We start from the raw sequence: 16,823 nt of genomic DNA, 5'->3' as shown, positions 1-16,823 counted from the left end.
AGGTATCACACCGGTGTATTTACATGAATTAAAACAACAAAAGCAACATTATAATGTACATATAAATGCACAAGTGCATCCTGAACACACCAATACTTACCAAGACGGAGGTTTCCCAAGGCACAAGCCTGTAGGACATATTTAGCGTTTATAAGACCCGTTTTCTCCCTTATTTTTCAAAACTTTATCGGAGAAAATACATCAAAGCTTGTTTAATGATGCGAGCACTCACTACGTCACGTATTCTGCACGTACAATATAACGAAGATCTGATGTCTCACTCGGATTAGAATTCAAACCCAAACATTTTAACAGTTTGTTAGCATAAATTTTCTTAAACTAATTATTAACTATGAACTTATTTATTACCTTGTTTATGTAACTTAGTCACGTAATGAACTTATTGCTGTCTTTGAATAAAAGGCAGCACACCCGCGGCTCTTTCTTTCAATCAGGCGAACTTTATGACAGACGGATGTGACGTCAGCCCTCATGGCGGGAGTCCCACGCTCCGGCGGCGGGAGGCGGTGAAATGTAAACACAGCTGCATTCAGCTCTGGGCGCAGGAGAGGTGAACGGTTCTATCTCTTGTACTGAAGAGAAGCTACTGCGCATGTACAACTTTTAACGAGAGTCTATGGACAAAGATTTTTGTGCCCTGGGGCGGAAATACGTCACCAAGCAGACAACGTCGATGAATGAAACAACTTTATTTATCATTAACTACAAAATATTTATCTTACACAACTAAAAATATATACACATATATTTTGAAATATTTTTAATGTACTATTTATTTTTTATTAATTTATTTTACGTCTTATTCAAGATAATGTGAGTGGTGGGGCGGCGCCCTAGCGCCCTCTATTGGCCAGCCGCCACTGGCTCCAAAGCACCCGAGGTCACAGAACGTGAAGTACAGAGCACCTTCTGACGTGTTCGACAAAGTTGACCTAAAAACCCCTGACGATGGGCAGAGGTTTGAGGTCGCTAATGGCAATCCGTGTGTCTGTTTGCAGCTTCTGGCCACCGTCTTGTCCCAGTCCGCCAAAGCCAAGGAGCATCTGCTGGAGCAGTCCAAGTCCGTGGACCAACCCACAGGCAAGTCGGAGGGGATCGAGACTCCAAACCTCATCCCGTTTGTTTTGTTTTTTTGTTTTTTTGACCAAATTTGCCGTTGACGATGAGAGTCAAAGCGAGTGAACCAATTTGGAAGTGTGTGGGTTAGAGAGGGACGGGGCGAAAAGATAAAAAAAACGAAGAGTTCGGTTAGAAAACAAGAGTCTTAAATGCCTGGCCTTGAAAATAATGTCACTTATCTACACACACACACACACACACACAGATCTTGGCTTGTTCCGTACACAGATGGCCAAGGCAGGGGATGTGGGAGGAAGTGCAGAAGGCTGCGATTGGTTCGGAATGTTTTTGTGTTTCTGAAAGCAAGACTCTGATTGGTCGGGTGTCAGAGCGCCGACTGAGCGCCGGTCAGTCGGCGTAAACTTCGCCTGCTGGCCAACGGACGTGCGCGAAGGCAAGCTTGTAACGGGCCAATCGTGTTCCTCCCCAACAGGCTCCGGCGGCTCGTCGCACGCGTTGAGCCAGTCGGGCTGTCCGCTCCACGAGGCGCCGCCTTACGACGCCGCAGCAACCAGGAAGGGGGAGGTGCCGTGCGAAGGGAAGGTAGGACAGCCCACCCCCCACCCTCGAATCCCCACAGATATAGTCGCCTGGAAAGGCGCACGAGTCTCACACTGGACGAGCATCCCTGTGATGGGAATGTAGCTCCCTCACTCACCTCAGCCCCACACACACACACACACACACACACACCAGGATGTCCCAGCAGTTCCTCTCGCAGCTGGCGTCGTCCGTGCTGCGAGTGTTCGGGTGCAGCCACGACACGGTGAGTGTGTGAGCACGCGTGTGCGTGTGTGTGTGAGAATGGTGTCCTTCTGCTTCGCGTCATTCTTCGCTCCTTTCAGTTGCAGCTTCTCCTCTTCATCGTGCCTTCCTCTGCCCAGACGTCGAACCTCTCCCCCGTACATAAGCAGTGCGCCACAGGCGAGAAGAACTCCAGTTAAGATGATGTGTGTGTGTGTGTGTGGTGACAGGTGCTCAGGAATGTGCACGGTGTGGGTGGACTATCTGAAATTTCGAGCTATAACCAATAAGATGACTTTTACTGAATGTCTAATTTAAAAAAAATACACATAGGATTAGTTGAAGTTGAGAAATCTCTGATTGTATTTAAAAGGCAAGAATCCTTATTGATTATAAGCATCACTTGTGTATGTGTGTGTGTGCTGCTATGTAAGCCATGTTCAGATGACCATCTGTTAGCTACAGTGGAGTCCTTCTTCCTCGGCGTCCAGCCTCCCGATGCTTCCCCTCAGCGGGGCGAAACATGGAGGAAACCTCCTCGGGACAGCATGGATGAGGACAAGCGTCGCAGGAAAGGATTAAAAAAGAATATATTCGTTCGAATTCGGTTTGTACAGTGCCAGCTCGCGTCAAAAGTCATCTTGGAAAAAAGAAAAAGGCAAAAACCGGTTCTGGATCGTAAATCCAACTCGGTTGAAAATCCAGATCCAGATTTAAATCCAGTTACGGTCAGCTGGGATACAAAACAGCAAGATTTAGCACAGAACAAAACTCCAGTTGGTAAAAAGTTGTCTGCGTAAGGAGCAAGCACGGGGCAAAGGGGCGACCGGGTGGGGGACCAGAACCAGGACGAGCGGCTGTCTGCCGAGACAAAGGCAGAAGGGACCGGTCCAAGTAGGAAGGAAAAACAACAACAACAAAAAACGATAATCCAGCGTTAACGGCAGCCATAAATGGAAACAGAGGGTGAGGAAATATGGTCTGTCGTTCCTCTAACCTGAGCTACTTCCTGCTCTAAGATTTCTCTAAAAAGGGACGGTCTGAAGCCATTAAGAGTGTCATTGTCGTGGAGAAAAACTCCAAGCTGGTTCCTGATGACTGAGGGCTCTACTCTGGAGCCTGAACAGTGATGTCATCAAGACCGTTTCATTCCACCACGATGGACAGCAGCGTACCCTGTGCTGAGTTCTGCTGGGTGCGTTACTATTAGTCGCACCAGACCTCTTATCCGTGGCTCGTCCTCGAACCCCATTGAGCTGGGACCTCGGCCTCTAAGACGGAGGCGGTCAGGGACCAGCGGGTAACCGGGCCGGATCGGCCTGCACCAAGAAACGAGTTGATTCGAGGGCACACGTCAGAAACCTTGTTGCTGCTTATACTTTTCCTAAAGTTACATTTTTGTCATGTCCTGAGTCCCGCCAGAGGGAATTTGAGGACCTTGCTAAACCATTCAGTCAACGGTAGCAACCTTTTGTACAGCCTGTTGCCAAATGAGACGACCGTTTTGACAATTCCAGGGTCAAATTTTCCACTGAAAAGACACATCGTCATAAACTAAGTAACTAACTAACGGCTTGCCAGCAAACGTGGGGGGAAAACCTGGATCCCGGGACTCTCTGACATGAGCTGCACGGACTTTAGGCTTTATAGGAAAAACAGAAGTACAAAAAAAAGAGTCGGGGCTTACGGTTGCAGCCATATACTCAGTAAAAGATTCATTCAAGACACTGAGGATGGAAAACAGACTTAGGCTCATTTTTACAAACCTGGTGAATCTGTAATCGGTTCTAGTTCAATGCACTTTTCTGATGATTTACAAACTGAAAACAAGCAAAATAACCCTTTTTTTTTTTTTAGACAAAGTCCATCAAGGAATAACCCCAATAGTGAGCTTAAATGTGAAAGTCCAGGTGGTCAGTTTATTTCTGTACACCTTATAAGACACACAGAGCTGTTGTGGATCTGTCGTTAATATGCTGGGGGGGGAAATGGAGCCGTTTCTAACATTCACACCTTGAATCAGTAGCTTCTCCCTCAAAGGTCAAAGTTCATGTTTTGCGAAGTTCACCACAGGCTTTACTAGCTCCTGTTTGCGTGACTCAGATCCAGACGAACCTCATCTGCGGGACAGATGGCCGCACATTTGCTTCGTTTTGAAGTGCTCTGCTGCACAAAGGAGCTCCTAGTCGTGCCCAAATCATCATCCCTCCACCCCCATGTTGAAAGCTGTGCTGATACGCAGGGTGTTGTTGTTGTTGGACTCCATGTTGTTTGAAAGGAGCTCACGACCGATGGCCCTTTAGGCTATAAAAGACGTTTGCCTTTTTTAGTGAAATGTGAGCCGATCGGCACATTCGGAGATCCTTTAATCGAGTGAATCTGATGAGCAGCACCTGGCTGTTCCTAGGAAAGCAGGAAGGGTGGACTTAGTTTTTCCACACGTTGTTTCTGCGTTTGAGGCTTGTTATTTATAAAATGAATAATGTGGTAGTTCAAAATCACATGCGTTGTAGTTTATCTACGGTGCTATTTACCAAACATTAAGATTTACTAAGAGCCTCATTGTGGTATAAAGTTATAATAAGTAAAACCTTTGAATTTTTTTTTTTTTTACCACAATTAAATAATCTGGACAACTCCACAACAGCTCTTCATTGTAGCTGATGGCTCTTTTAAAAGCTCCTTGATTATTAACATATTTTTTTGTATTTTCCATCAATAAATAACCTTTTTCTAAAGAACTCTAAAGAAAATTTGTCAGCTAAATGTTTCCCAGATACTGTAAAAACCCAAAACGAAGCCTGGTTTTTAAGAATAATATTAAACTAATATTAGGAGCTACTTCTGAAGCAGTTTAAAAGTGAATTGTTTCCTTCGTATATGCATATAGATGTATTTGCGCTAATAATTTTGCAGTTGAAAGCACGCGAGGAGTAGCTGATTGTTAGCTTCGATTCCTAGCTTAGCGACATGTTAGCATGCTAGCTGACTCCGTTCCATGTCAACTAGTGAAATAATTCATTTATTTCTACTTGTTCGTTAAACATGAAGGAAAACTGAAAGCGGTGCAACACAAAAAAAAGTCAACCGCTGATCTGATAACTCTGTCAGATGGATACTAACACCTGGCCATCTATGAGCCGTCGCTTTTCACGCTAAAAAAGCAACGTGCTAGCAAAACGCATGAAATGTTAGCTTGACTCGGTTAGCTATCCAGCAGCTAACTGCTAGCTTGGCTAACTACAAAGGATGTAAAAAAAAAAACACAACAGATACAACTCTTCATATATACTATATGTAACTATTGTTTGTGCCTTATTTAATCATGAATAAATTATTAATTTTAACTGATTTTGGTCTGATTTCCACAGGTGTTTTGTCTACATTGACAAATAGTTAAAAAAGCATATATAGTTTTCACTTTAGAAGGGTTTGCAAAAAGACTTATCCTAAGAGTATTAATAATTAATTAGTTAAGTATTTAATCAATTCAAACATTCTTTAACCATTAATACATTACTACATTTATGTACACAAAGTTATATATATATAAGTTATATACACAAAGTTAATAAGCATAAATAAACATTAAGTATGTTAGTTTTGGAAGTAATTAGCCTTTATGGGTGAAGCATTAATAAACGTGGTGATAAATGTCATAATTTACAGCATATTTAGAATAAATAACCTTTAATTAATGATGTTTTGAAGGTTAATTAATCATTTATTAATGATTAAATAAGGCTAAATAAGGTGTAGTTATTATAAAGTGCTACCAATGTAAGAAAAGCTGTTTAGTTTCTTCCACCCTGTGCTAAATGTACTAATCAAGCTAATCCACAGGAGTATTTGCGACGTCTGCTAATATTTTTTCACTTTCTGAAATATATCAGTCAGCATTCAAAGCTCCGGTGTTAAACCTGTCTCCCAAATAAAATAGTTAATTTGATTGACTCTTAGGAGTCAACAAATCAGCACAGTCCTCTATAAGCATCGTTTTTGGACGTTGTTAAGGTTGACAGCAGGAACAGTCCCGGTGCTGTTGTGACTGAACAACGGCGGCGGCGGCGGCGGCGGCGGCGGCGGCGGCCGTTCGGCCCGTCTTGGCGCTGTTGATGACGAGTGCTTGTCGACGAAGCAGACCCGGTGCCAGTGACCGTGTGCCCCCTGTCTTCTCTCCCGTAGAGCTCAGAGGCCGTTGTCCAATGGCTGAGCGACTTTCAGCTGCAGGTCTACGCTCCAAACTTCCTGGGCGCTGGGTATGACTTGCCCACCATTAGCCGAATGACTCCGGAGGTAAGGCAACTTAGCGTTTACCCTCTTCCTCCTCCTCCTCTCCTCCCCACCCCCACCCCCACTCTCGCCTCCAAGGACCACGATGGAAACGACGTTGAGTTGTGGCGTCCTTGATGTTCCCTGAGCTGCATGTCTATCATTTCCCCTAAAAAAAAAAAAAAAAAAAACCTAAACGATTTAATGCAGTTAAACGACTTAAAGTGACGTCGGCTGCCCTTTTCCTCCGTCCTCATCACACCCGTTGTGGTTTCAACCTTTTGACCTTTCACCCCTGATCTGCCGTTAAACCTGCTCCTCTCTGACCACAGCTACATTACATTCCCAAGCAAAATATCCACCTTTTTTAGATTTCAGGTCTTTTTTTTTTTAAGCCAACTATTTTTGTTTCATGTACAATGGATGATGGAGTATTAATCTTAATAATAATTAAAAAAAAATTTTTTAATTGACCTGCTCCAGGACTCGTGGTTTTCACTTTCTGACAGACCAACAGAGTAGAAATTAAGCCCAAAGAAATATCATCATTGTGTGAAAAGTTTTATTTAAAACATCCCAAACTGTAAGAAGCAGGTCGTGACACGTGCGCGTTTTTAATGTGTCTACAGTGTTTTATTAGAAGTGATATTTGTCAAAAAGAGCTTCTACTTCCAGTTTTAAACATGGGATAAATTGGAAGTCAATGGAGAATATATATATATGCTGACATTACATTGCATCAGATCCTCTTTTTAACTCTTAGACGTAACATTTTAGAAAGAACAGGGAAATCAAATTAAAATCAAAAATAATAATAAAAAAAAAGGAAAAGAATGAAATGAGATTGGTTCCGGTTTAAATGTCTCTAACCAGACATGAAGCGAATAAATAAAGTGAATATTATCGCCAAGTTGAGCCGTCTGCACTCGGTAAACTCACAGCGGGATTCTAAACAAATCGACCTCCTGACTCCTCCACCACCTTCAGCGCTCCTCCTCCTCCTCTTCCTGCTGCTGCCTCCGTCTGAGAGCAGCGAGACTGGGGCGCTCACCGCCGCATAAATAATTTCTACTTTTATAAATTATTTGTACGTATGCAGCAGCGTATGTGCATGCAGAAGAGTCCGAACCTGCACCGGCTCAGGCCTACACATTTATTTATTTATTTATTTATTTATTTTAAGAAGCACAGTATTCACGCCCATGAGCTCGACTTTGTATTGCTTTATTGTACACATGAGTATGTAGTGTGTGTGTGTGTGTTCTGTAAAGAGTCCACGACACTACCCTGTGCAGAAACGAACAATGTTCTCGTACTTTTTTTTGTTTTTTAGCGAATTATCCTGTTTAGTTAGCAGGAAACTAAGAGTAAAATGAGAAGAATCAGCCTGATTTGGTCTTTTAGCAGCTTCCCATCATTCATTTGCCTTTGATTTTAAACATTTGCATCTTCACTTTTTTCAGAAGCTTGCATCCGACGCCACGCTGTCGAGTTTGTTTGTTTTTTTTCCTCTCGGTTTGGACGTCCGAGTGTGTGTGAGTGAGTGAGCGACACGGACAGATAACGGTGCTGGTGGGCACCTGGGGGGATTTTAACCGCACCCGTGGAGGGGAAAAAATAAAAAATTACCACCACGGTATCCTTCTGAGACGCACGTTCGCTTGTGTTGCAGGACCTGACGGCCGTCGGGATCACGAAACCCGGCCACAGAAAGAAGATGACATCGGAGATCAACAAGCTAAGCATCACGGAATGGCTTCCTGAGCAGAAACCTGTGAGTTCAACGCAACACACACACACACACACACACACTCAAATGCTTGTCTGGTGAAGCTGTTATTAGGGGTCCAAGCTCGCGGAAACAAGGGGAGCAAAGCTAAAAAAAAAAGCAGTCATTAGAGATAATTTGGCAAATTTTTTTTGTGAAGTGTCTTGCCCAAGGACACAACGGCTGAGACCGACAAAGCGGGAGCTAGAACCAGCAACCCAGGACGAACCCCTACCTCCTGAGCCACTGCTGCCCCCAAAGTTTGGATTTTGAGCTCAGCAAAGGGGGCGCTAGAAACCCAACCACCGTATCTCCTAAACGGCATTTTTATAGCGCGGCAGAACTTGTTGCGTATAGATGGCCTGCAGGTTACGTCACGCGCCCCCAGTGTTCTTTTAGCATACATTACTCCTGCTGTTGTGATGGAAATACTAAGTCCCAGTTCTACATAAAATACGCACTGAAACTTCTAAAAAAGCCTGATATGAAATCTTGACATGCTCTATTATTTGGAGAACAGTTAGAGGACGAATCTTTTATGATCATCGTACAGCACCGCAGCAAGCTGTTTTCTCTTTAACTTTATAGTTATAATTCTAATTATGTTAGGTTAGTGTATCACTGATCACTGATGAAGTTAAAGTGACGTGGCTACATCACCTCAGTCCTGCAACAGCTCCATTGGCTCCCAGTCAAATCACGCATCACCTTTAAAATTCTGCTTCTCACGTTCAAAGCTATCCACCTTATATGTCTGACCTTGTACGCATCTCCGTCCCCTCCCGTTCTCTCCGATCCTCTTCCTCCCTAAATCTCCAGGTACCCTCTGCCCGCCTCTCCACGATGGGGAGCAGGGCTTTCTCCTGCTCTGCGCCTCTCCTCTGGAACTCTCTACCATCTGACCTGAGAAACATGACTGCTCTGAAAACTCATCTCTTTAGATTAGCCTATCCTTCTTAATTTCATCTGTTTTAATTCTACTGTTACTTATGTCTGCTTCTTTCAGCTGTATTCTCGCTCATTGTCCTCTGATTCGCCTATTCTTGTAAGTGTCCTTGGGTGTCCTGAAAGGCGCTTTTTAAATAAAATGATTATTTTTATTATTATTATAAATCTTCTGTGGCGTGGCATAAATGAAAAACTAAGGGGCGGTGTGACTGACGCTGTTCCTGACCTTTTGTTTGGGGTTTGTGCCCCTGGTTGGGGGCTCAAGTCTCTAGATTACCAATCCCTAACAGTGTATTGGACACTGATGTGTTTCCTGTCCGTCTCTTTGACATACAACTCTCCCGTCCCCCTGGTCTGAGGAGAATGGGACATGCGGTTGTTGGGCTTGGACCCCTATCATGACTGCAACAAAAGAGTTGCAGTAAAGTGTTTTTGCTTTCTGAGCCTACTTGATGCATCCTGATTTGCCCCAGTTGAGCTTAGTGAGCAGCCATTTTTTTCTGGCGTTCCTACAGAACAGCCTCGGAGAGTGGTTGTCCGCCATCGGGCTCAGCCAGTACCACCAAGTGTTGGTGCAGAACGGCTACGAAAACATCGACTTCATCACGGACATCACCTGGGAAGACCTACAGGAAATAGGCATCACCAAACTTGGTAAGACACCCGTTTCAGTTCCCTGACAGATGAGAATGATGTCACTCGTGCTGACATTCTGGCCGACATCCCAGCTGTGCATTGAGGGGCAGCGTGTGACGTCGGCATAACTTGGATCGGTGACGCTAAGTTCTAATACTCTGTTGTTGAAGGTCACCAGAAGAAGCTGATGCTGGCAGTGAAGCGGCTGGCCGAGATGCAGCGCAGCGCCGACGGGCGGGGCTCCCTCCGGAAGAGGCCGCCGCCAATCACACAGCAGCAGGAAGTCATGTCAATGGACAGCCCGCCCCCAGACGGTGAGCTAATGGAAAACTCCGAACAAACGTCAACTACCATGTCTAACGAGACCGACTCAGAGCTTTAATTCTCCAAAGTCTGTAACGATCTGAAGTGCTTAGGGTTAGGTTTTAATTTGTCTGTTAGCCTGGGTGACTCTGGGTTTCTTTCTCATGTGGAATCCCTCAGGGTTCAATGCTTGAGTCAGCACTTTTTCCCCTAACATTCGCCTATTAATGCTAAGGAAACGTCACATCTCATCTCAGACCTATGCAGATGACACTTCGATTTCTTAAATTTGAAGAAAGATAAAACTGAAGTTAGAGTCTTTACACCCGGTGGTGTTCAAAAAACAAGAAGGTGCTTTTAAAGCTTTCAGGCTTTGAAAAAGCTGATTTAGGATGTCCCAACAGGGCTGCTGTAATGCTCTGTAACAAGTGAAAGTTTTAATCTTCTTTCAGAGGCCATGTCTCCAAAGATGAGCACCTTCCAGGACAGTGAGCTGAGCACCGAGCTCCAAAGTGCCATGACCCCGTTGGGTCAGGAGGTCAAAGCTCAGCGAAGTCGAACCCTGAGCAGAGACTATGACGAGGCGATGACGGGGGGCGGCGGGCCGCCGAAGAAGGAGGCGCGGACCGTGAGGCAGCAGAGCAGCCAGGGGAGCACCGCGTCCCACAGAGGCAGCGTGTCCTCACAGGGCAAACACCGCCACTCCCACTCCCAGCCCGCCCCGCCCTACACACCGCCCCACACGCCTACCAAGACCCGGAATTCATCGTCCTCCTCCGCCTCCTCCGTTCAGAGCACAGCCTCCCCGCAGGCCAAGCCCAGGACATCTCCTCAGCTCATTCAGGGGGAGCAACCTCAGTCGCCCCACTCACACCCCTCCCAGTCGCCGACGCAGCGCGGGGCTCCTTGTCAGCTGCCCCAGCCGCCGCAGCATCAAGCGCACCCGCAGCACCACCCGCCGGCGCAGGTAATGGAGGTCAGGGAGAACCAGCAGCAGATCCCGCACCTCTGTCTGCCTCCCGAGGCGGAGCTCGTGGAGGCAGAGGGAGCGGACCCGACGGCTCTCAAGAAGAAACGTGCCCGCAGCCTCAACCGGCACGCCGTCTCGGATGGGGAGTGTGACGAGAGGGCAGGCGGAGGAGGCGGAGAGGTTGGAGGGGAAAGAGAAGCGGAGGCAGCGGTAGGTCAGCCGTCCACCGTTGTGAGAGCGGAAGGAGGCAAGTACGCCACAGTGGCGGCCCGCGTGAGCCGCAGCCACTCTGTCCGCAACCAGGAAAAGGCCGCCGGCCGCAGCCACACGCAGTCCTTAGCTTTGCGTCAGAAGAAGAAAGGTCCGCCGCCGCCGCCGCCCAAGCGCTCCAGCTCCGCTATCTCCAGCTCCAACTCCAATCTGACCGAGGCCAGCACGCCACCGCCGCAGCAGCAGGCACTCGTTACCGCAGGGGGCATGCTGGATGTGCCGTACCACCAGCAGAGGCGGGCCAGTGACCTCGGGATGTCCATGGAGGCGGCCGCCGTGGAGACAAACAGCTTGGGCAGCGTGCGGAGCATCGCCGCCATGTTAGAGATGTCCTCTATAGGGGGCGGGGCCAAAGGCATGGCGCTGCAGAAGAATTTCCTGCAGGTACCGTTCCATTTACCGTGCCGCTGTGAAGTATTTCTGTAACACAGGCGGTGGAGGAGGCAAATATAGAAAACCATCTCTGTGCTCCTTAGGTGGGAAAAACCCGTGACGCCATCGGTTTGGACGGGGAGGTGGTGAACCGCCGACGGACCATCAGCGGCCCCCTTACCGAGCTGGTGGAGGCCGCCAGGCGCGAGCTGCCTGACTTCGCCCCTTTGTCCGACCAGCCCGAGTCCTCCCCTCCCCTTGTGAACTCCCCTTCACCTCACCCTCCATCCTCCCCCCTCCCCAGCTCAGGAGGCAGCGGCAGCTCATCGGAGAACCTTCCGTTCGCAGAAGAGGGGAGCCTTACCATCCGCCGCCAGGGTCGAGGAGAAGGACAAGGCCAGGTAACTATCTATACATCTGGACATATGAATGTTTGTCTATATATCTGTCAGTCTATCTAATATACTGTATCTACAGAAGTTTCCATTCGCTCATCATGAGCATGACTGTCATTGTACTTTGGGGCTTTTAATGATTTATATAAATACTGTACAGCTTCAATATTTTAAAAAAACAAGGATTGGGTGCACAACTTTAAATTTATTGTGGATATTTTCTCTAATCCACACAGGGTATAAGTTATACCGACAGGCTCAGATATAAACATATACCCCCAGTAATATTTGGTGAAATGTCCCTTAACAAGTTGCACCTCGACCACAGTTTTTTTTTTCGTTTTCATCAACAGTCTTCTTGTTGTCTGAGCACTCGCTCTCCTTGGCAGAATTAGTTGGCTTCGTTTAAAATGGTTGGTTTCCTGTTCACAAAGTTTCAGTAGGGTTGAGGTGGAGGTTTTGGGAAGGTTCTTCCCGAAGCTTAAAGTTAGCCTGATTTAACCAATCAGAAACCAGCTCTGTCGGAACACCCAGCTGCGTCCAGGTTTCAACCGTCTGTTGATTTGAGGTGAAGTTGAAGAATTTGGCGGTAGCCCTCCTTCTTCGTTATTTCATCCACTTTGTGAATGCACCGCTACCACAGCATGATGCCGCCGCCACCATGCTCGACAGCTTCTATAATGTCCTCATGTTTTAAAGTCTCACCTTGACTTGTGGCCAAAAAAAAAAACTACATCTTTGCCTTGTCTGACCATAGAACGTTTCTCCATAAAGCTTTTGGTTTGTCCATGTGGGCTTTGGTCAGATTTGAAGGTGGAACCAGGAAGCATGACCATATAAGGCCAACTGTGGCATCTTTACACTGGCTGCCCGTCTTTTATCGAATAGATTTTAAGATTCTTTTGTTAACTTATAAAGTTTTAAATGGGTTACCCCACCCCCATCTTCGGGACCTTTTAAAATTCCGGTCTGTGTCCAGAACTTTACGATCAAATAATCAGTTACTACTGACAGTTCCTCGGACTCGACTTAAGAGGAAAGGAGATCGAGCTTTTTCAGTTGCTGCTCCTGTTTTATGGAGTAACTTACCTTTCCAGATTAGATCCGCCCACAGCCTGGATCATTTTAAATCGCTTCTTAAAGCACATTTTTAGTCTTTGGCATTTAATTGATGTATTGTTTTGTGCTTAGTTTTATTATTTGTGTTATCGTTCTTGTGCAGCACTTTGCTGCAGTTTTATACCTGTTATATAAATAAATTTGACATTGACATAGACGCTGGTGATCCGGCAGTTTCCAGTTCATGGCAGGGTTGAGCTTTTGGTGAATCCGGCGTTGTTCCTTAACATCTTACATTATACATTCAAACTTGTGCCTTAAAGTCGTCTGCTGTACAACCATTCCACCCTGGAAAAGGAACTGATCAAATAAATCATTAAAAGCCAAAAATTAACATGACATTCATGGCCATGATGAGTGGATGATAAACTCCTGACCACAGCTGGACTTCTATCTTTATCTGTGTGTAATGTGCTAAAGTTAAATGTGCTTTAATGTACGGCTTTTTAAGCTTTCTTTGTTGTTTCCATTTATCTATGTCACTGTTTTGACTGTTTGTGCAACGATGACCTCTTATCACGAATGTATGAACTTTCCGTTAGTGTGTATTTTGTGTCTGTCTGCAGGGTGACGGCGAGGCCCCCCAGGGAGACGGCGCCTACGCCCAGGAGGAACTGGCCGAGAACTCGGCGACCCTGAAACGCCGGCCGCGCAAGTCCCACCCCAACGGCTCGGACTTCACCCTCCAGGAGTCGTCCACGGTCAAGCGGCGGCCCAAGAGTCGCGACAAGGAGCCGGCGGGCGCGGGGCAGCCCAACACCACGCAGCCGGCGCCCTACCAGAACGGCACGGCCACGGTGAAGCGTCGCCCGGTGTCCGACGCCGGAGTGACGGAACAGCCGCAGGCCCAGCATCAGCCGCCGCCGCACGCGGGCCGCAGGGACAGCGCGGACCAGGGAGCGCCGGCTGCGAGCGAGGGAGGTCCCGCGAGGAAGCCGAAACCTCCGGTCTCCCCGAAGCCCGTTGTGGCACAGATAAAGAGACAGGGAGGCTCCCAGACCCCCCAACAGGCTGCCCCCAATAAGAGAATACCGCTGCCGGGGCCTGGGACACCTGGAAGTCCAGGTACTCACGGCGTATGTTAGGGGTTATAAGTTATATATATATATATCTCAAGAAAGACTGCAGTAATGATAGTTTATCTGTGACTGCTGCTTGAATTTCTTAGATGCAAACCATCTTTGAGCTCTTCCTCATGATGACAGTAGAAAGCTTTTTGGAGCAATCAGTTCTACAAGCACCTCGGTGTTTGCCTTTACACCACCGGGGGAACGCTGCCACTGCGCGGCACTCGGCCGACGGCGGGCGCGGTAACGCCACCAGGAACAGTGATGGAGGACTCCACAGTTGGGGTCGTGGGTCCTTTTTTTTTCCTCTGTAGGCGATGAGTTTGAAAGAGATCTACAAACATTCGAAAGCAAGGGGTCCTAGGAGCTTAAACTTACATGACAGATCAACCTGCTTTTGTGCCGCCCACGTTCGAACAACAGCGCTTCGTACGAGACAGCCGTGACATTTTAGCGGCTTCTACTTTAGCAAATGCACTTTTAGTAAGCGTGAGTGCTGGAAGCCCATACAACTCGTGCATTTATGTATGCACCAGTCATATAACCTTATGTAACTCAGGAGCTCCTATTGAGCTAAGAAAGCATTTACTCTGAAGCTGGAGCTGAAAAAAAATACTTGATGAATGAAGTTATAAGGACCAGAATGCCCACAGAACAAAGGGGAACGACCTCAAACGGTTTTAAGGACTGTGAAGACATCTCTATCAGTCTGAGAGGACCTACTGTGCATCTGTGGCTCCATGGGTCATATAACAGCAACTCTATGCTGCAGTGACAGAGACAACACCGAGCTGAAAGCAATTATTGGAGTATTCTACGTTGTTTTAAGGTTCAGCTTGATTCAAGAGTGCCGCCACAGTTAATCGTAGCGACATAGATACTGAGCTCAGTATCTCGGATGTGTTTGTAGCCGAGGCTCAACCCAAACACGAGCTTTGAGAGCTAACATTACATTAAATCCCCCCCCCAAAAAAAGGTTGAAAACCCAAAACAACTGGACTTCTGTTCTGTAGCTGAAGATGCTTCGCTTCTCGTCCGAGGAGTTTTCTCAGTTCAGAAATCAGAGAGTGTGGAGTTTGAGCTTTTAAAGCTGAGATGTGATGTAAGCTGAATTCACCTGCAGATTAAACTCACTCTCCTAACAGTAGAGGCTCATTAGGGTCCTTGTTAGCCTGACTCACTGATGGGCCACTCTGGTCACATGAACGCAGGTCCTGATTGGAGTGAAACTGACTGGGGATCAGGCCTAAAGCTCCATTATAGGTTTTCAAAGCTCCTCTGTTTAAAGTTGGTTTCTCTCTTTTGACATAAATAGCTTCCTTCACCCCCCTCACAAACCATCTCTCTTCTCGGTCCAAAATCTGAACATTTTGGTATCCCAAAGAGTGTCCCTTATCCTTGCGGTGTAGGTGAACAGCTGAGTCTTGTCCTGAAGCCGGGCTTCGAGGCGTGTACCGAGTCAAAAGGGGGCGTGTCCGACGAAGCCCCGCTTCGGAGCTTGTGTCGTATTGAGCAAGAATCACGTGATCAACAACAAACGAGGCCTCGCGCTACATCTGCCACGTCATTGTTTCACTTCGCGTGCCGTTTTTCAAAATAAAAGCGCTACGAACCCTGTTGTGGTGGGTGGTTCGGTAGCAGTTTTCATCAGCAGTGGTTGAAAAACAGAAAAACCTCTCATATCCGGGATATACATATTTGTAATATTAAAAACCAGAACTAGAACTCCCGGGCAGAGATGATTTTAAACAAATTCTGTTTTTCAGGAAGCTCAAAGTATTCAGAGTCTGCCCCAACAATCACTCAATTCCCAATACACTAAAGTACAACATATATCTTCATTGTCAAATACGTCCATGACATAAAAGAAAACCCAACACAACCACTGATGGTCAACGATTAGATTGGCTACAAATCATTTTAATAATTAAAAATGATATTTAATGGATTCTCCTGTTACTAAACATGAGTTTGATAAAAACTTTGTGACAATATTGCATTTACAAATTTTATGATAGTATGAGTTTCATAGTTTCACCAGCAGATGTCACTAGTGAGCGATGAATGAAGCGTCAAGTAACGAGCCTTTTAGCAAAGCAAAGCGTTGGAAAGCTTCATTGCTTCACGAGGCTTCGTTTGCCCATCATGGCTCTCCTGTGCTGAGCCATGCGTCTGTGGAGAGGTCGTTTGGTCTCTGAGCTGCAGACACCACTCCGCTCAGTTTATGTTTGGGTGGACCGGCCTCAGTCTGAGAGTCTTGCTGGGATGTTGTGTTTGGAGAAAGTCCTTCGGAGTTTCTCAGATCCTCCAACGACACAAGGGATGGCAATGTCTTCAGCTGTCCGGTTCCATGTCCCGGATGACTGAGAATCAGAACCCAAACTTTACATTTCATTTTTTGACATTACTGATTGATACGTCCGCCCCTTCTCAGGGTTATTTTAGAAGTTTGGCGGGTGATATGCATTCCTTCCCAGGCCCTTTTTCTGTTTTCTTGTCTCACGTGTTTAAGAACAGTGCTGACGGTAAAGGTTGGTTCTGCTCTTCTCGCTCTCTGCAGTGGAAGGAAAGAAGATCCCTCCGCCGGTCTCACCGAAGCCGGCCCCCCCTCCCACCGCGCCCAAACCGGCCAAGCTCCTCCACGCCATGACGGGCCCCTCGTCCCCGACCTCGGCATCGGCGCCGCCCAAGCAGCAGCCGGCGGTGGCCCGCCAGAGCAGCTCGCCCGTCTCCTTCCTGCCGTCCAACTCGCCCAGCCCTCCGAACGCCAAGCCGACCAGCCCCTCGCCCCAGAGCCCCCACACGCCGCAGACCCCGAC

General features: G+C 46.9%; 1 protein-coding gene across 1 annotated transcript in view; it reads left to right on the top strand.

Moving 5' to 3' along the window:
• caskin1 (CASK interacting protein 1) overlaps positions 1–16,823 on the top strand; it is a gene marked incomplete at its 5' end in the record, with an annotated part of 65,394 nt that overhangs the window by 39,152 nt on the left and 9,419 nt on the right. Inside the window, 10 exon segments of the mRNA XM_037978578.1 lie at positions 1,020–1,101; positions 1,574–1,683; positions 6,070–6,180; positions 7,829–7,930; positions 9,388–9,526; positions 9,679–9,822; positions 10,264–11,435; positions 11,528–11,824; positions 13,480–14,002; positions 16,565–16,823. Coding sequence (XP_037834506.1) covers positions 1,020–1,101; positions 1,574–1,683; positions 6,070–6,180; positions 7,829–7,930; positions 9,388–9,526; positions 9,679–9,822; positions 10,264–11,435; positions 11,528–11,824; positions 13,480–14,002; positions 16,565–16,823 — 2,939 coding nt within the window.

This window comes from Kryptolebias marmoratus, linkage group LG12 (assembly GCF_001649575.2).
Source record: "Kryptolebias marmoratus isolate JLee-2015 linkage group LG12, ASM164957v2, whole genome shotgun sequence".
In the NCBI taxonomy this organism is placed as follows: Eukaryota; Metazoa; Chordata; class Actinopteri; order Cyprinodontiformes; family Rivulidae; genus Kryptolebias; species Kryptolebias marmoratus.
Note: the sequence above shows the minus strand (reverse complement) of the source record. Positions and strands in the feature narration are given on the sequence as shown.